The sequence below is a fragment of the Akebia trifoliata genome, chromosome 5, assembly GCF_017979445.1.
Source record: "Akebia trifoliata isolate Shusen 1 chromosome 5, ASM1797944v1, whole genome shotgun sequence".
NCBI classification, from domain to species: domain Eukaryota; kingdom Viridiplantae; phylum Streptophyta; class Magnoliopsida; order Ranunculales; family Lardizabalaceae; genus Akebia; species Akebia trifoliata.
The window spans coordinates 23921451-23941928 of NC_141379.1; the positions used below are offsets into that span (position 1 = coordinate 23921451).

Genomic DNA, 20478 nt, shown 5'->3' on the forward strand with positions numbered 1-20478 from the left:
TTTCTAAAAAGACTTATCAAATTGCAAGTTATATTTTCATCGGACAAAAAGGTTAAAATGTGAACAAGCAAAGAAAAAGAAATGATTAAGAAATCTCTCCCTATATTCCCATCCTTACAGTAGTCAAGAGCAAACCATTCATTCCCTGGTTGTTGCTTGGCAGCTTTTTTACTTCCACTCTTGGTAGCAATCACCTCTATAAAATACAAAATTGTTACATGATGAGTGAAGAGTGGAGCACGCTTACAAGCTATGACGAAGCTGTGGGCACCTTTTTCCTGATGACTCTCTTCCTTCGTGCCTTGGGAGGTGTGGCCTCCTCTTGATCAATGTTTCCCTGTTTGATGCCAAGTAGCCCAAGCCCAGACACGATTGCGTTCTTTGATATTAACCAATTTGAAGAAGGCCTGACAACTTCCTCGGACGGCCTGTTGTAAGCCTTCAACAGATTTTCTGACTGAACCAAAGGATCTGCCTCCACTCCAAGCCAAGCTAGTCTTGAAGTCTCACCTATTTGAACATTCAGTATCCTGCATGCCACGAGGAACAATTACCAAAGATATTAGTGCCTTTGAAAACAGCATAAAAAGTAGAATGCAAGAAAAATGATTCCTCTCTCATGCACTTCCTCAACAATTTGTTTATTAGATTAATTGTTTACACATTTCAAAAGTTTGAAGTGCATATCGCCTCAAATATGGATTGGATAAGAGAACTGATGGCAACTTACACATTAGTTTTTGAAGTAATGGAATCTTTTGCTTGATCATCATATAACTATATATGGGTGATCAGTTACACCTCAGAAAAGAAACTCAATTGAACCTCCTTTGCCCCAATGAACAAGATTGTCGGTCTCTGTGGACGGCCATGAACACCATTTTGGTCATTCAAAAGAAGGCTCTAGATCAAAATGAATAGGTCATTTCAATTTGCTATCTTGGGGGTATAATCAGAATAATTTTGCCCTACAAAATACAACACTGTATAATCAATTTGATTGAACTCATGGGTCAAGATTGGGAGGATCGCACTCTCTCTGCAGGTCTCCTTTTTTTTTTTTTCTTGGCTAAGTACAAATATTTTCAAATCAAGACAGAAAGGGTTCGGGGTGAACTAAAACAATACTAGAATAGCCCTTCAAATCTAACAGCGAAGTCTTCAGAAAAGAAGCCCCTTCACTCAAGAAAGAGCTTTAGAACAACTGGGCATGATCGACTTGATATTAACTCTTCAGATACACAACAGTTTATTTCCTTCCATATCCTCCAATGTATTGCAAAGTGAAGAATCCTCTAAAGAATACAACCTATAGGGAGAAGGCTGTTATGGACCATCTCTAGATAGTCTCTAGCCTATAATCAGGAACTGTCATAGTTGACTCCAAAATGAGAAATGAATATGGAGCAAGAGATAGTTCACATTTTCCCCACTGCATTTACACATGGAACAGAAGTCAACACAAATCCACTTAACGAGTGATTGACTGATCAGCTCTTTAAATTTTATTTAAAGAGGCGATCCAAACACAGAACACAATTTCAAAAGAATCCCACAAATAAGGTTGTGAAACTAGAACGAGTGGAAAAGGAGAGCTGAATAAAATATCTAACCAAGAACTACCATCCCTACTCCAAAACCACCTCTTCCCATCCTCATTATGTGAGAAAGTGGGAGGGCTGTGACTGAAAGATATAAGAATAGATATCAATTCAATTTCGCAATCAATTGAACTCCTCGCACCAATATACTTGGTCTCGCAATCTCTTTTTATACAGTCCCAAACCAGTTTCTCCTAGTTAGATAATAATCTAGTATAAAAAAGAAGGAATGTTAAAGAAGACCCTCACCACACCAGATGATGATGATATAGTATACAAGAGAAGGAATGTTTCTTTCAGAAGACACTCACCACAACAGAAGTCTTCCTAAAACCAAAGTATATTCCCTTCCTATAAAGGAAATACCTTCGGAAAACGCAGCAATGCTGTTCATGAATCCCTTCCATATGTTGTAACTATAAGATAAAAGAAGATTCGCACTATCCCAACCAAAACCCTACAATTGTGCTTTTCTTATACCCAAAGACCATCCTCCTCTTCCCCAAATCATCACCAAAACCATTTCCAACGAGGACTTTGCTTATGCTCTTCAAATCCTGATGCCTAACCACCCAACTTCTAAGAGGAGACAATTTTCTACCAATAACCAATCCACAAAATGTTACTTATTATCTTCAAACTTTTCCTGCCAAAGTAACTAATTTTGAAATCCCTCTAATCTCTTGGAAAAGCTCAAGGAAACAAACAAATTGCATTTTTTTAAATATTATGAGAACCACCTTTCCCCCTTTGGATAAGTAAACAAGACTTCCAAGACACTAAACTCTTGAATATCTCTCAATCGAGTCTCAAAGGGCTTTTGAATTGATCCCATATGAAGGCCCAAATATATTGTCGGGAATGATCCCACCACACAACCTAACATATGCTGGCTACTTTGTCTACCCACTCTATGTCCCAAACACCATAGACTCTGCATTTCCTTAAGTAAATGTACAATTCTAGGGCACCACGCCTCAGGAATCTAGATTGCCCAAATCTGATCCTACGAATAGTTGTCACTTGCAAACAGGGGAGCAATGGGCCTCGTCTCAACCCTCTATAACTTTTGAGATTCCCTCTGGTGCCCCATTCACTAGGACTGGAAAAAAAAAAGCTGAAGAGAACTATTACAATGAACCTAATAATTCATGCACCAAAAAATATGAAGCAGGTCAGTATGGAGGCATGAAACCAGGAAAATTCTGGCAAATTCTCATTAAGCAAAACGAAGATCATTCAGGAACCAGAATAAAATTGAGTAAATAAATTCCAAAAAGTCAACATAGAATGGCATCCAACCATAATAGAAGTGAATCAAACTAAAATAATCATCAGAAACAGTTGTGGTATCAATATCTTGCTTAATACAGTAGTCAGAAAAGTTAAAGCATCAACTTATGTGTAGATACGAAGTTCTTTTTACAGTAATACTGTCGAAGTTCTTCAGAAATGGTTAACTTAGAAGAACTAACATATAGAACTAGATGAGACTACGAAGTTCATTTTTGTATGAATGGTTGATTTCAGTATGAGAAGACCATACCTCAATGCTGTGCTAAAAAATAGTGCAACTCCAATAACATCAAAATGGTTCATCATTGCTCTATCTATTCCACATAGCATCTGATACCGTAGGTTTGCATAGAGTCCCAAGAAAGCCCCATAGCCAAGTGCATTGGCACTCACAGTTGGGACAGTCACAGATACCCTGCCATACAAAATAATGGAGACATAAAATAATTTCATAACAGTTTTGTAACCAAACAAACAGAACAGTACAAGAAATAAAAACAAATATATAAAAGATAGCAATGAATAATGATTCATAGTTACCTCCCCTCTTTCTTACTGGAAGAAAGGTTTGACAAGGCACCTTGTGCTGCTCCGGAAGTTAATCCAACCATACACAATTCAGCAGCCTTGTAGAAGAAAGAGTGGATTCTTTTCTGTAAGTCAAAACTTCGTTGTGGGTAGCTCATTTCGAAAACATTGTTTGGGAGCTTCTGTATGGTATTTTGCAAGTCAAACCGGAAAGTATTCCCATATGAACGACAAGGAGCAAGTGACCAAACAACAAGAGCATTGCATGTTGATACTGTCAGCACATTAATAAGCGCCAGATCCCATTCCTGCTTTATCCTATAATATGGGATGAAGCACATTCAGACTAAGTGAAAACAACAATCAGATTAGAGTTTCCTTTCCTTTCTCCTATATATATATATATATGAAGATAGTTACCTTTCCTTTCGATTCTTTATTTCCCACCATAAAGAACAGCCAATAGATGCAGCCTGCTCTAAAAGAAATTTATATGCAAAAGCTGGATCTGCAATCATCCTGCACAACAAATGAAAATTCAGCCAGAAACCAAAGGAAATTTTAAGACCTTGTACAATAAATAGACATACAAAATTAGTGAACAGTTGAGTAAGTGACATAATTAAGCATTCGTTGTTCAAGATATAGGAAAAAAAATAACATAAATTTTGTGTCACATTATGCAAATGTGTTACGACATTCTATTGTCAGAAGATATTTATCTTTATTTTTATTTTTTTAATTTACTTGCATCGAACATTACAGTACTTCGTATAAAATGAATAAACAAGATGTACCAAGTTACAAGTATTGATCCATCATGGTAATTTTCAAATGTATTTTGAGCCACAGTATTGTAAGCCTTTCCTTCGTTAAGATGTCTATGAGCATGAACCCCTTTTTTTGAAGAGTAGGAACTATGAAGCGCCTGCAAAAACCAGAGAGAAACACGAGGGCCTGCATACTTTGAACAATATCATGACTCAACTCTTCCTCACCCTCAAAAAAACCCTCAAATTATGCACTTTACAAAGGCCCCAGCACATAGCAATCGATAACATTCTCCATAGGATCGTTTCCTAAGACAAAAAAGGCTTGACTATGCCAGCTTTGAAAGATATTCTTAACAGAAAAAAGGAAGAGCCCAATGAATACCAACGAGATTAAAGAAGTAAGACACATGACACAATTCTCACAAAATCACAATGGAAATGGAGCTGGTATACTGATTCTCCACTGGGATTTATACAAGAAGCAAAAAATATTCACTATAATTTTCTCATAACTAATAAGATAATTGGTTGTCAATATCTTGTCCAGGAAGAAGAGCACAGAAAAAATGACATTTGGATGATGTTAAAGTTATTATTTAATGTCGTGTGGGCCCAATACTTAAGCCCACACGACTCATGTCTTATTTCTCATTAATGTAAGATCGTGTGGGCCCAATACTTAAGCCCACGGGACCAACCACATATTTTTAATATAAAAGAGAGGCCAAACCCTATTGGGAGTGACCGACTCATTCTCTTCTCTATTTTCCTCCTCTCCTTAATCCTAATCTTCTAACATGGTATCAGAGCACTTCTATCATTAGATCTGCTTGATTTCTCTTCTTTTCTTCCCTTTTCTTAATCCCTTTCTTTTCTCTCTTCAATCCAGTACGTCCAAACTCTTAAGGCCTTGGTTCCAAAAAGGAATTAGGTGTTTGAGGTTTGTTTGTACCTAGATGTTTATCTAGGGATTCGTTTGTGCTTGTTTAAGGTGTTTATGAATGATTGGAAATTGGTGGACAGTTTTGAAGCCTCAAAATTCAATTTTTTTTAAAAATGTGAATAATATCGTGTGAACAGTGTCGTCCAAATAGTGCTCGTGAATAATGTTTGATGCATGCACAAGTGTTTTCTGCACACACAAAAAAAAAATCGACTTCTTCAACTTCTCGATCAATAGTTTGAAATTTTGCCAGGATATCAATTTTTTTCAAGTGTTTTTGGATTTGCAATTTTATTATGATTGTTTCGTTGGCCTCTCAACTCTAGTCACGTATCATAGAATATCCCAAGGGATACTCTATATTTTTTTGAGATTTTTTTATCTCTGTGTGGATTTTCACTTTACTCCTCCTTGGATGGCAAATTTGGGGATTTCTGTTCATGTTGGTAGAGGAGATCATGATAGCCATGGTGGTGGTGTCATGGAGGTGGTGGTGGTGATGATTTGAAGTATACCTATTGTGATTACACTAGACACACTGAGCAATTTTGTTGGGATAAATGAGGTAAACCTAATTGGGCTAATCAGGCTCAAAGAGAACCTCCTCAGAGTTTCACTGGTTCCATTCTCAGACTATATCTAAATCTGCATTTTCTGATCTTACCACACAGTTGGGAGAGATTCTTCAAAAGTTAACTACCTTGACTGCAGGACTTACTCCACTAACAACTACTTAAGTAATCCCACATTTATGGCTACTAAGTCTCCCTCATCTTGGGTCATCGATTTAGGAGCTAGTACCCACATGTTTGGAATATTTCATCTCTTTTCTAATTTTCATTCTCTTAATTCTCACATTGTACTAGCCGATGGATCCACTCATAATGTAGTTGGGAAAGGTTATGTTTTTCCAAACTCTTCTTTTCTCTTATCTGGGAAAGGTTACGTTTTTCCAAACTCTTATTTTCTCTTATCTTCTAATTTTTGGATCCCTAATGTTCCTTTTAATCTACTTTCTATTAATCAGCTTACAAAATCATTGCAGTTCTTCATAATCTTCTTCCCTTCTTATTGTATCTTTTATGATCTCAAGATGAGGAAGATGATTGGTTTGGGAAATGAGAAAAATGAATTATACTATTTAATGACATGATGCGCTTGCTTCTACCTTGAGTGCTTCAATTTCACCCTTTCAATAGCATTATCAGTTGGGTCATGCGTCTTTGTCTAATTTATGTCGTATTATTTGAGTTCAGTGTCAATTTTAATGTGAGGCTTGTCAATTAAAAGCATCATCGTAGTTATTTTCCTAGTCATACTGAGAGTCATCAATCTAGTCTTTTTGAATCATATGGATATTTGGGGTCCGCCCAGAGTAAAAAGTTTATCTGGTTTTCATTACTTTGTGGTGTTTGTGGATAATTATTCTCGTATGACATGGCTCTTCTTATTGAAAGATTGCATTGAATTACCGTGTTTTGCCCAATTTTATAAAGAAATTTCAGTCCGTTCTGATAATGCCTTAGAATACATGCAATCTTTTATTCAATTTTTTTGTTCAAATAATGACATGATTCATTAAACAAGTTGTGTAATGGTGTTGCTGAGCGAAAACATCGTCATTTACTTGATGTTGCTCGCACTATTATGTTTCAAATGCATGTATCTAAACCTTATTGGGGTAATGTTGTCCTCACAGTTTGTCATCTTATTAATCGCATGACATCAATTTTAAGTAATCAATCACCTTTCTCTCTAATTTATCCTCAAGTTCATCCTTTTACTATTACTCCTAGAATATCCTGTGTGTTTGTTTTGTCCACTCATATGAGCTTGGGTTATATAAACTTTCACCAAGATCCATCCAATGTGCCTTTCTGGATTACTCTCATACACAAAAAAGATATAGGTGTTATTGTCATGTCACTCAATACTACTATGTAAGTGCTGATGTGAAATTCTTTGAGTCTATACTTATTTTTCTCATATTGGTACCTCATTTGACTTAGATCTTGTCATGGGGAACTATCTCCTACAGTTCCCTCCTTTAACGTGATTCCAATTCTTCTTGTAGGAGACCCTTCCACTGTATCTCTTCAAATATCTCAACGCACTCATTTCCGAGCACCTTTATCTTCTCTACCAGCACCAGATCCTTCATCAACTTCACTTGTGGCTCCTCCACAACCGCCGGCATCTACTTCTACCTCTAGTAATCTTCCTATTGCTTTAAGGAAATGTACTAAATCTTATACTAAGCACCCAATTGTTGATTTTGTGTCTTTTCATCGGATGTCACCTTCATTTTGCCAATTTGCACTTTTATGTTTTACTATTTCTATTTCTACTTCTTATACACAGGCATTAACCTCCTCTAGGAGAAAACTAAATATGGATGAAGAGATTACAACCCTTCATCATAATCATACTTGGGACCTATCTCCACTTCCACCTGGGAAGTAGGTTATGGGGTGTAAATGAATGTATACAGTCAAGTATCTTCCTAATGAGTCTATTGAGAGGTTGAAGGCTCGTCTTTTAGCCAAGGGTTGCACAAAGACTTATGGGGTTGATTATAGTGAGACTTTCTCTCCAGTGGCTCACCTAAACTTTGTTAAAGTTCTTATTTTTATTGCAATGTGTTATGCTTGGCTTATGTATCAATTGGATATTAAAAATGTATTTCTAAATGGAGACTTGCAGGAGGAGGTATATATGAAGCAGTCACCTGGATATGTTGCCTCTGGTAGGATTGGACTAGTGTGTCGCCTACAAAAGACAATTTATAGTTTGAAACAATCACCTAGAACTTGATTTGATAAATTTAGCTTAGTTGTTCTCGTTTATAGTTTTGTTAGGTCTATTTCTGATCATTCAATGTCAATGAGGCACTCTTCTAGTGGAATTATTATGTTGATAGTTTATGTGGATGATATCATCATCACTAGAAGTCATACTAGTGGTATCTCAAATTTGAAGACTCATCTAGCCAAATAGTTTCGCACTAAATACTTGAATCTTCTTTGTTACTTCTTGGGTATTAAAGTAACTCACTCCAAAGAAGGTATTAGTTTTTCCCAAAAGAAGTATGTTCTAGATTTATTATCTGAGACTGGTACTCTGAGTTCTAAACCAGTCGATACTCCTATAGATCTCACTACTAAGCGTAATGCTGAACAGCGGGAGATTTATCCTAATGTAGGGTGTTACCATAGGTTAGTTGGCAAACTAATCGACATGAGTATCACTCACCCAGATATTACATTTGTTGTGGGATCAGTTAGCCAATTATGCATTCTCCATGACAGACTCATTGGGATTTTGTGTTTAGGATATTGAGGTATCTAAAGGATTATTATACAGACCTTCACCTTTTATATCCATATTCATTACTAGCTTCTCAAATGTTAATTGGACAGGGAACTAGACTGATCGTAGATCTACTTTTGGGTATTATACCTTAGTGAGAGGTAATTTAGTGACTTGCGCAGCAAAAAACAGTAAGTTGTAGCATGTTCTAGTGCTGAAATAGAATGAAGGCAATAGCACATACTGCATATGAGATGCTTTGGGTTCAGAGTCTTCTAAAGGAGATGGGGATTGAAATTCCTACTCCTAAGCCCATGCATTGTAATAACCAAACTATTAGTTATATAGCTAGTAATCCAATATTCCACGAGAAAACTAAACACATTGAGGTCGATTGTCACTTTATTCATGATATGGTGATGGCTAAGAAGATATCAACTCCCTATATCAAGTAAGAAAATCAATTGAGAGATGTTCACAAAAAGAATGTCTAGGAGATCCTTTATTACTTTTTGTACCAAGCTGGACATGTCAGATTTATATGCTCCAGCTTGAGGGGGAGTGTTGGAGTTCTTATTTAATATCGTGTGGGTCCAATACTCAAGCCCACACAACCCATGTCTTATTTCTCATTAATGTAAGGTCATGTGGGCCCAATACTTAAGCCCACACGACCAACCACATGTTTTTAATATAAAGAGAAGTCAATGATCGACTCATTTTCTTCTTTATTTTCCTCCTCTCCTTAACCCTAATCTTCTAACATATGAGATTTTACATACACATGCAAAAGCTAGAAAAGGAGTATTTATGGAACAATCCAATATGGGATCAAAGAATCTTACCGAGAAAGTTGGAAGTTTTGTACCATCATGGAATGTGTTAGCTAAGACATTAAGGTTTCAGTTGAGACTGGAACAAAACATTGACCCCAAAATATTGAATGTTTTGGATAGTCAAGGAATGTTTCAGAATATCTAGGACGAGACAGTCTCGGTTTTCTCTTGACCAAGACATTGCTCAAGATAAGATTTTAAACCTCTGTTGTGACCTCCTCGGAACCTTCACCGTCTTCACAACCTTCACCGTTTTGAACTTAGGTTTTAGCAATTGAAATGTTGAGCCTAAGCAGGAAAGACTACGTGGAACAATTACTATAAAAAACAAACATGTTGATTGTACCCCAACATTTTTTTTTTTTGACAAAAATATTCTATTATGAATCATGTACAATTATCCTAAGAGGAAAATGTCATGTTTGGGAAGACTGTTGATGGAAGGAAGAGTAGTAATCTACAACCTAAAGAAACCTCCTCACTCTTCTCATAAGGACAAACCATAAGTATCACCATCCATCCTTAAAATAATTGATTAAACTGAGACAATAAAAATTTAATATGTAGTTATGGTTAAAAATTAACATCCAAAAATTATTATGGATAGGATTGACGGAACTAAAATGGATCTATTACTCAGGAATCATGGTATCAAGTATAAATGTATTTCCACAAAATATCTTCATCTACATGATGAAGATTGAAATGTATAATGTCTAGAATGTTCCATTAAAAGAATTTAAAATTTATAAAAAAAATTAAAAAATTAAAAAAAAAATTTAATTTGAATAATGTATGAAAATAGATAAATTAGTAGCAAATGATACACATAATGGGGAATCCATTATATTTTAACTGCAATTTGTGAAGTCCAATGGGTTATAATTATTTACATGTATAATATAATTTATGAAACTTAAAAATAAGACAGGAAGTGTAGCTCACAGAAGGATCTCATAATACAGATCACCAATCATTAGACAAGCTTAATCATCACCACCAAGCAGTCAGAGAGGGAGGATGAGAAGTCAGGTTTTAACTTCTTTAACCAAAGATAAAGCCAACGGTGAATCCATTTTGGGAAGCTAGTGCCCCCAGTTTATTTTACTTGAACAAATCAAGAGAGGACCTATGTACTTCACAGTTGTCAAAATGAAGGAAAAAACTTTATATGATGCAGGTGATTGCAAAATGTGAACTTTAAATTTGCAAAGGGCATTAAAAGAAAAATAAAACTGATCCTACAAGAATTTCAGTAACATGAGAAAATAAATTTCACAGGGTTGAATTTCTCCTGTAGTTAGATCATAAAGTCCAATATCCTCGCTTATCTATGATTATGTATGTTTCTCTGTCAAAAAGAACCCAAGTGCCTTGATTGTGGAATGGTTAGAAGCATATTCAATCAGTCATCTATGGAGTCAAGATTACATAACTAGAACATGAATTAGGAGAGTTAATGCCAAAAGATTGACAAGGTTCAGAATAACAATGGGTTGACAAATTTGGCTTCTTCATTTCTTCAAGGTTGAAATAAGAGAAATTCTAGAAAGTCATAGGTCTATAAGCTTAAGTCCTCCTTCCTCTCTACAATTTTCTTTATTCAAAAAAGTGATTTAATATAGGTATGTTCTAATCTGAGTCATGTACATGTAGTAGAGTCTTTTGTATTGAGTCCAAAAATAAGGAGGTTTACAAAGTATATAATTGAAAACCTATTGATGGAAATTATAAGATTAGTGTCAGAGCGAAATAAACTACGGACTTAGACTTGCTCTCTTTTGGAACAAAACGAATGAAAGTTTTCTTTTTTTATAATATGCCGCTCCTGAAGTTGGTGCAAAATCCACAAACTCAAAGTAGAGTTTTTTTTTTTTTTTTCGGTAAGTTTGAAGTAGAGTTGACTCTCCTTCATTTGAAGAAAGCTTCTCTTCTGTGCTGATTACTTGAGAAAGTTTCTTCAGATCTTAAATAATCTTCAATTGCAGAGTAGTTGGTAATATTACACAGACAGAAGTGGTACTAGTAAGTACTCAGATTATTGGATAAGCACATAGCACTTTGAAATGTGAACTCATTGACAGCTTTATGAACCATGGCATAACTAAGATTTGCATTTATTTACCTGCCGATGAAAGCCCTAGATATTTCTTGAGGAAGAGCACGAGAAATAAACCTAGCGGTGGTTGGCCTGGCATTGATTGCTAGGAACTTTACCATTTGTGCTGAGCTCACCAAACCCTGAAGGTCAAATTACAGTCAGTGTCTTATTTTATAATTCCTCATTAAAAGTAGATTGTAGTAAATTTACCATTTCATAAGCTTGTCGGAGCCCAGCAGGTAAATCCATCATTGTCTTATGCCACTCATTCAATACTGCATCTACAAATTTTCGATCAAAAAGCTGGCAGCAAGTTCACCAAAAATCATCAATCCATCCTCAACTTACAAGTGAAATATGCTTGGCTCGAAGACAATGCACATTTGTCAAACAAAAGTGGGTAAAAAATAGCCAACCTCTTGAAGAATAAGCCGTCTCCTGAATAATCCACCCTCATCTCCTTCATCAAACTCATCAAAATCACCAAAATAGTCGTCATCATCACCACCATCATCGCCCCCATCACCACCACCATGATAAATTTTCTTCCCAATATCTCCACCCCCTCCCCCAATTGCAGTCTGCAGTATTTCAGAAGCATAAGGACAGACAGCTCAGAGCATGTATTTCAAACAACTTACAAAAAAACAACTGAAAATAACCTAACTCAAAGATGGCCAGTCCACTTTGGGCATTAACTTATTAGCAATTTGATTAACACATAGTACCAGAAAAACTCTACTAATAAAACTTACAGAATACTTTAGAAGTGCAGCTCATTTTTTGTTGTATTGGGATAATGCAATAGTTGACAAAAAAATGCAGCTATTATTGCTGAACCAAATAATAATAATAATAATAATTGAAGCTGTTATAGAAAACCAAACTTGTTGCAGTGGTTCAAGTAAGAACCATAAAGTATGAGAAAGAACCCAATCTAAAACCCAGGACTATTTTGAAATGTGATTATGGGTATAAATCCATCCATTAATGAAATCGGTTAAGTTATCCACCAATTTCTGTGAAATTGAGCTTTCAAAATATGTAAACAAAAGATAGTTAATAAAGTCTTACTCCTAACTAGAGAACAATAACAATGGATCAAATTACTCAAAGCAAAACCGAAGTAAGAGATGTAATTTTAAGGCACAGAGGGAAGCTTTCATGAAACTGCTTGGTGAACAGGTCGATTATTCAACACATTCCATCATTATCACAGATGGACCCTTTGCTTGAATTAAATCCCAGATCATATTATTTAACAATGTATAGATGTGAAATTTAAGTGGGAGACTATGCTTAATTTCCTTCTCTCGACAATCAACATGAACACATGTATTTATACTAAATGAGTATATTTAGGATAGTAACCATTAGCCTAATAAAGATAAAATACTATGAAAGTTGGACTGTCTTTACCGAACGAGCTTTGTCAATAGCTACCCTGCCAACTTCTTCGGGAGCTCTAGAGGCTTGAGGCAAGGGGACTTCCTATTCCCTTTTCTCTTAATAATTTCTGCAGAAGGTATGGGAAGAATTACATAAAAATAAAAATAAAAACAGTTTCTTCTGAAGATTTGGATGGCTTATCGGTGGGCAAAAACAACCCAATGGTGTTGCACTTGCGGTTTGCCAATGATACATTGATTTACCTTGATGCCTCAAGGATGTTTCATGCTTAACGATATATCTCAAGAAGAGCAAAGTTTCCGCAATTGGACACGTTCCAAAATTCAGTACGCTAGTTTTATGGGTAATCAGGTAGGTTGTTTTCCTTCTACTTACCTCAGACCACCATTGGAGATGCCTTATCATAGTAAAACCATTTGGGATCACGTGCTAGAAAAGTTGGGATGAAGATTAAGTTCTTGGAAGACAAAACACCTCTGTAAAGGACTTAAGATGACGCTGATTCAGAGAACTTAGCAAGAATTCCGATTTACTTCTTTCCCTATTCTAAATTCCCAAAAGTGTGGAGGTAAAGCTTAATGACGCCTTTAGGAATTTTCTTCGACATGTTAAGGAAAAGAGGAGAAAATTTCACCCTGTTAAGTGGAAGAACATTTGTTCTTCCAAAAAAGGAGGGTTTGAGATTCGAAAGTTAAGTGCATGAATTCAGCACTCTTAAGGGAGTGGTTTTGGAGATGTGGATTGGAACATGGTAGTTTATGGCAAAGATTCATTAAAGAAAAATTTGAGGAATCGATGTTTGGATGGGACTGTGGTAAGATTCGTTATTATTATGGTTGTGGGGCGAGCAAAGGAATTGTTGGGCTTTACCAGCTTATTCATTTCATAGTGGGAAAAGAGAACAGAGTTCAATTTTGGGAAAAACGGTGATGTATTGCCAAACTTTCAAAGACCAATTTTCCAATCTGCAAGCAAAATCCCAAGAAAGCTTGCCAGCGTGTCACGGCCCTATTCTTTCAAAGAGGGGTCGTGCGGCGCAAGGGGGTCAAATCCACTTGCAAGCCTGTAAAATGATCGTACACCACACACACGTAGCTAGCAAACAAGTAAACGAGGCAACACGAGATAAAGCCCGGAGGCAACTTTGTTGATATAATATTGATTACACGGTGCAACGCGTTACAAAAGCAATAGATGCGTTACAAGCAAATGATGATCCTATGACACGCGGGACTTCCACGGAGCTGGGCTTCAAGGCTTCAACAACGTGGGTGTAGGCCGGGGATTGGGATAGCACTGACACCCTTCCTACAAAGTGTATGCTAAGTCTTTACTAGATTTCCAGAAGGAAACATCAAAAGTAGAGGCCGGTCATACTCCTTTATTACGAAAATGCCACTAAGCTAACAAGTGTGCCCTGGCACGGGGCTGACACGTACCCTAAGCTAACAGATATGCCCTGGTACGGGGGCTGACATGGCTTCATAACGAGCCTTACATACTGTTACATGAGTGCTCCCAGGTAGCTCCGGGGCGAGCTTACACCTAACTCTAGGTGACAGATGATGTGGCCGTTACAGTCTCCCCCACCTATTCTGCAGACGTCCTCGTCGCATTGACCTGGCAAACTCTTCAATCTGCTGCTTGAAAGGTTGTAGGTTCTCTGCACTCTCCTGTGTAGCTTCAAATTCTGGCATGTCCTGTGTGACGAAGTACTCCACGTGCTGCTACTGCTGTTGCTGAATGGAACTGCTGCTGAAATGACGTCTTCGAGAACTTTGTCGACAACACGCTCTGACTGAAAAGCTGAATGAGAAGTGGTACGTGTTGGAATGCTGCGCGCGGGATCTCCTGGATCTGCTTGGTTCGGCTTGAGACTTCTTGCATGGATGACAGAGTAGATACTGTGTAACCTGTACGGTAACCAGAGTTTAGCAAACCTGTACGTCCTTAGACTATGTCTCCTGTAGCCTGAAACAATAGTGTGAGAAGTTAAACACTGTTGGCCTGATATAAGTTCAAAAGTACTCTTGTTGGAGGAAGAGTTCTTCTGAATGGTGGAATTGAACAAATTCGCCCAATTCGGATGATCGGCATTGGCAAGATGCCTAAAATACTCCAACGCAGAACTGAATCTCTCCGTTGGCCAAACTGCTTGATGATGTACACTGCTCGGAAAATCAAGCTGGAATCTAAGTAGTCTGCATGGTCCGTTCCATAACTTCCCTGTGACTCTTGAATCTCTGACGCTGACAATACTCTGAGGTACATCACAATTCTTGCTTACACTCTGACTAAGTGGCTGAGGGGCTTCTTCTGCAACTTGAATCTTACAGTAACCTGATCTCTGACCTAACTCTGAAAAACACTTGGCTGTCCAAAGCTTATCAAACAAGTCGGCACTCTGCTGGATAGGATACTTGTTCTTGATGGTGATCTTCTTCACTGCTCGATAATCGATACAACGTCTTGAAGACCCATACTGCTGCTTGCTCAACTCAGCTAGTCTTGGATGATTCATCCTGTAAGGCCTCTCTATAAGAGGTGTGGCAACAGGTAGCAATCTATTCTGATGATCATTCGACCTACGTGGCTGTAGTATCTTCGGAAGCAAATTCGCTATCTCATCATCAACTTCTGCTAAAACCTGTGTGGCTTGTGTGGGAGTTGAACTATGGTCCTTTTCTTCGGCTTCAACTCTCAAGGAAGCAATGTACGGTTGCTCACCTTTCTTCACCTGAATGGCTGAAATTAACATTCCCTCTTCTTTGCCTGTGGAGACGGGAACAAAGCTTGGACATTCACCTAGCATGCCCAAGGTGTTGGCAAATGGCATTGGTACAACCCTGTTCTGTCGCATGAAATCCATCCCAATGACAACTCTAACTCATCGAGCGGAACTGCGAGTAAATCAAGCTTACCCTTCCATGTACCTATCTTGACGGACACTGACTTGGCCGAACCTTGGATAGGAGTGGCTTGGGAATTTACAGCTTTCATACGGCTTGAACCCTTATCGAGCCGGATATTGAGACGCTTCGCCTCTGCAAGGGTAATAAAGCTGTGAGTAGCTCCTGTATCAACCATTGTCTGGGTGGTCTTCCCACCAACTTCAATATCGACATACATTAGACCCTTCCGTTTCCGGCTATTCTGAGTCTCAGATGTCTGTTTCATTGCATTCAAAAGATGCAAGGCTCCCATGTGAGGAGAATCTTCATGATCTCGCCCACTCGTACTCTCGTGACTAGGGTCACTCTGGAAAGCTAATAGTGCAGTCAGTTTGGCTCGCTGTTGGCACTTGAATGTCTTGTGAGGCCCACCACACAAAACACATCCATGCTTGTGACGACGCTTGACTGGCGAGGTACTTCTGCTCTGTGAAGGAGAGGAGTTCCGTGATGATCCCGGACTGGAACTCTTTCTATGCCTTCCATTCTTGCCATTCGAAGACTTCTTTGTGTACTCAGATTGCTGGTAGTAACCCTTCGATTGAGGATGTACATACTGTTGGCTCCCTCCCGCGGGAGTATAATCAGTCAACCGCTCGGCTGCTGCAATTGCAGACGCGAGATCTTCCACACGTTGCCGTTGGAGTTCTGTCTGAACCCAAGGCTTGAGTCCTTCTTGGAATGAGAACAGCTTGTCTTTCTCTGACATATCACGGATATCAAGCATCAAGGCGGAAAACTGCTTGACGTACTCATGAACTGTACCTGTATGTTGGAGTTGCCTCAACTTTCTGCGGGCAATGAACTCCACGTTCTCTGGTAAGAACTGATGCTTCAATTCTTTATTGAGGTCCTCCCATGTATCGATGGAACATTGGCCACTTTCCATCTCGGTGTACTTTGTCCGCCACCATAGCTTGGCGTCACCTGCAAGATACATAGAAGCAGTTGTTACTTTTACCTCTTCGGAATCCGAACGAGCTGCACGGAAGTACTGCTCCATGTCGAACAGGAAATTCTCGAGCTCTTTCGCATCGCGAACACCATCGAAGGTACGTGGCTCGGGTACTCGCAGGCGCGAGGGAGAAGCTTCACTATTGGTAGGCCGTTCGTTACCAACGGCTCTGACCAGGAGGCCTACTTTCGTAGTGAGCTCCGTAATCTGTTCCTGTAAGACGGCTAGACTGTCTCGGGTATCTTCCTCGAGGGCTGTCACTCTAACTCTGAATGTCTCGGATCTTTCCTCCAGCGTGCTCTGGCGATCATCTAATTGTGCAATACCATCAACTATCCCGGATAGCACACCTACCTTTTCCTCTAATACCTCAATGCGTTCCTTGTTTGTACGTGGTGCTGGTGTGTTTGGAGCGGGTAGATCCGCGGTACTAGTAGTTCCTCTTACCATCGTTCGCGTGAACTAAATGGAAACTCGGGGGAATAGCTAGGGGGAATACCAACTGTGCTCAAACAACTGCTGCTCTGATACCAACTGTCACGGCCCTATTCTTTCAAAGAGGGGTCGTGCGGCGCAAGGGGGTCAAATCCACTTGCAAGCCTGTAAAATGATCGTACACCACACACACGTAGCTAGCAAACAAGTAAACGAGGCAACACGAGATAAAGCCCGGAGGCAACTTTGTTGATATAATATTGATTACACGGTGCAACGCGTTACAAAAGCAATAGATGCGTTACAAGCAAATGATGATCCTATGACACGCGGGACTTCCACGGAGCTGGGCTTCAAGGCTTCAACAACGTGGGTGTAGCCCGGGGATTGGGATAGCACTGACACCCTTCCTACAAAGTGTATGCTAAGTCTTTACTAGATTTCCAGAAGGAAACATCAAAAGTAGAGGCCGGTCATACTCCCTTATTACGAAAATGCCACTAAGCTAACAAGTGTGCCCTGGCACGGGGCTGACACGTACCCTAAGCTAACAGATATGCCCTGGTACGGGGGCTGACATGGCTTCATAACGAGCCTTACATACTGTTACATGAGTGCTCCCGAGTAGCTCCGAGGCGAGCTTACTCCTAACTCTAGGTGACAGATGATGTGGCCGTTACACAGCGGCTGACTTTATGGTAAGATTGAAATTGAGATTCTCATAAGAATTTGGTTTTAGAAGAGATTTAGATCAAATCCAGAGTTGATTTTCTCAGATTTCATTTTCCTATCTGAGGAGGATCATCGGAGGTGGAGGGTGGTCAAGACGGGTCATTCTCAATTAGATCATTTTATCAATTCCTACTTCATACTCCATCATTGTTTCCAGACAGTGGTTTGTAGTCTACAAATCCCATAAAAAAAAGTCACTTGGTTGGCTGTTAAGAAGAGAATCCTAACAATGGACAAATCATTTAGAGCCAGTTTGGATAGAAAGTAAAAAAAGTAAAAAGTAGCTAAGAAGAAAGTAGTTTTAGGAGAAAGTAGTTTCTTTTTGCTTTTTAAAAAGTCAAGATTTTTTACTTTTTATAAGTAGTTTTCTCAAATGAATCTAAGCAAGTTTTTAACTTTTTTACTTTCAAAAGTAAAGAAGTTACTTTTTTATGTGTATCCAAACGGGCTCTTAGCGTGGTTTCTACTCTCAAAATATTTGCCTGATGTGCAAGGAAGGCGGAGAGAGCATGGACCACCTTCTCATTTGCTGCAAGATCGCCCAAGAAATATGGTATCATTTCTGGCTCATCTTTTCTATCTAGGGATACATGCCTAGTTTTTTGTGTTCTTAGTTTCAAGGTTAGTGTTTGAAGGTTAGCACTCTCTAGGAGATCCATTGTCTTTTTCCATATGTTGAGGACTATAGAAGAAAACGAATGATAGTACTTTTGAGAATTAGGGGGCATTTTATTCAAGACAATCATTTCATCTATGAGCTATCTATACTTTTGATGTTAGGTCTTTAAGGACTTTAAATGGGTATTTTTAGAAAATTTATCGAGTAAATGGGATTCAAGTTTGCAACATCTCATGTGAGAGGATTGAGTTGAGATAGATCTTTTATTGTTGGTGTTGTTACTTGTCTATTTGTAGCTCTTGTGAGATTTGAGTCATCTCAGGTCTTTCTTGCTTGTAGTTCCGTTTCTAGTTGGCCATCTCAACCTCCATTCTTTTGATAATGAATTTTTTTACTTGCCCAAAAACATAAATTGTTCCTTCAAATAATTTTATACATATAAAACCTCTATAGAACATCAAAAAATCCCAAATTAGACACTTTTTAAGATTTCTTTAGAGACAAACCAATCTCCTACAAGCAAATGTGATAACAAACAAACAAATGAATTCAAAACTGCACAATTCAGATAACACAATTAGTACCTCAGGAGTGAACTTGGTTTGCGGCTGCGATACATCAAGCTTCGACTTCTCGAGCGTCACCGCTCCAAATGCACCGAATTGCCCTTTCATAGTAGGGCCAACCACAACCGAAGATGACGAAGAAGAAGATGCCGAAACGGAATCATCGGGACCTGGAGAGGCAATGAAGCAACGTTCTAAGGTATCTATGGAATCTCCATCCACCAGAGCAGAAGAGGCATTAACAAGAAGCGTTCTAAGATAACTGTGGAACTTTCTGGAAAGATTGAGAGACTTCGATCGAAGAGGAATTTTTGGAGCGTATGAACGAGAAGATGCATAATGATGATGATAATGATGATGAGATGATAGGGTTTTGTTGGGGATTTGATGGGAATTGAGAGCAGTAATTTGAGAAGTTTGATGGATAGAATGAGCCATCTTGATAACTTCTCTTTCTTTTTAGGGTTTTTTCTTTCCTCGGTTTAATCGTAAACAGAGCACAGATTACAGAGAAGAAAAATGAAGGAAGAGAACCACGCCCTCACTATCTCCATTTGGGTTTTAGAGAGAGAGAGAGACGAAGGTTCGTCCAACCCCATCCAGTATTCTAGGTGAAGATGATCTAGTAAAAAATATTTGTGTCCCAATAAATGATCGACACGCGTAAATTGAGAATGAGCACGTGTGAAAAAATTTATTTTAGTAAAAAATATTTGTGTCCCAATAAATGATCGACACGTGTAAATTGAGAATGAGCACGTGTGAAAAAAAATTAATTGTTTTTTTCTTGTAACCTGTATTTAAGTTGTAACCTTTGTTTGAGTTGGATAATGATGAATCATAATTGTGGGTTGGGCCTTTCCTATGATGCTCGTTCACTTTGGAGACCAAAAGAATAAAGATAATATAATAATTAATTTTATTAATTATTATTATTGATGGCTTAACTTCTATTTTAATTATATAAGTGCGGGTGTGTGATTGATAAATGGATGGTTGATATTGAAAAGGTCAATGATGAGGCGTGCAATACATACAAGTCATAAAGTGATAATATATGAGTGAAAAGTTAAAACAAAAAAAAAAAAAGAGATAAAAAGCTCAACACAAGCTTCAACATAAAATGGATCAATCATAATATTGAATAGCACGGATGAAGAGGTGATGAAGCTTAAATAATAATAATTTTACAAAAATGTTATTTTCACCCCAACTTTTACTTATTACACTTCAATTTAAAATTAGGAAAATATGTGGTTGGGGTGTGACTAAGGGTGTGTTTGGAATTAAACGGATGAGTTTGAGAGTTGGACTTTGAGGAGTTCTATTCTATGAAGCTCAATACTCAAAAGTTGCAGGTAAAAGCTAATTTTAACTTTAATGTTTGGTTGGCTTCGATGATTCAAATTTGAGTTCAAAGAAA

At 38.1% G+C, this 20478-nt stretch overlaps 1 protein-coding gene across 1 annotated transcript; it reads right to left on the reverse strand.

Moving 5' to 3' along the window:
• LOC147401699 (protein RETICULATA-RELATED 6, chloroplastic-like) lies at positions 1–19668 on the reverse strand. Its single transcript, XM_086443064.1, has 8 exons — positions 19074–19668; positions 11804–11968; positions 11598–11690; positions 11412–11527; positions 3846–3944; positions 3438–3743; positions 3148–3312; positions 1–530 (listed from the first exon to the last, which is right to left on the reverse strand). Exons 1-8 carry the CDS (start codon positions 19491–19493, stop codon positions 251–253), a joined length of 1644 nt encoding a protein of 547 aa, XP_086299190.1. The 5' UTR covers positions 19494–19668; the 3' UTR covers positions 1–250.
• Between the last annotated feature and the right edge of the window lie 810 nt (positions 19669–20478).

Excerpts from the sequence above, each read along its gene's own strand:
- LOC147401699 (XM_086443064.1), bottom strand. The coding sequence starts at position 19,493 with ATGGCTCATTCTATCCATCAAACTTCTCAAATTACTGCTCTCAATTCC. Across the intron at positions 3,945-11,411 it reads TCTAGGGCTTTCATCGGCAG|GATGATTGCAGATCCAGCTT; the intron begins GTAAATAAATGC and ends TTTGTTGTGCAG. Across the intron at positions 531-3,147 it reads TTTTTTAGCACAGCATTGAG|GATACTGAATGTTCAAATAG; the intron begins GTATGGTCTTCT and ends CGTGGCATGCAG.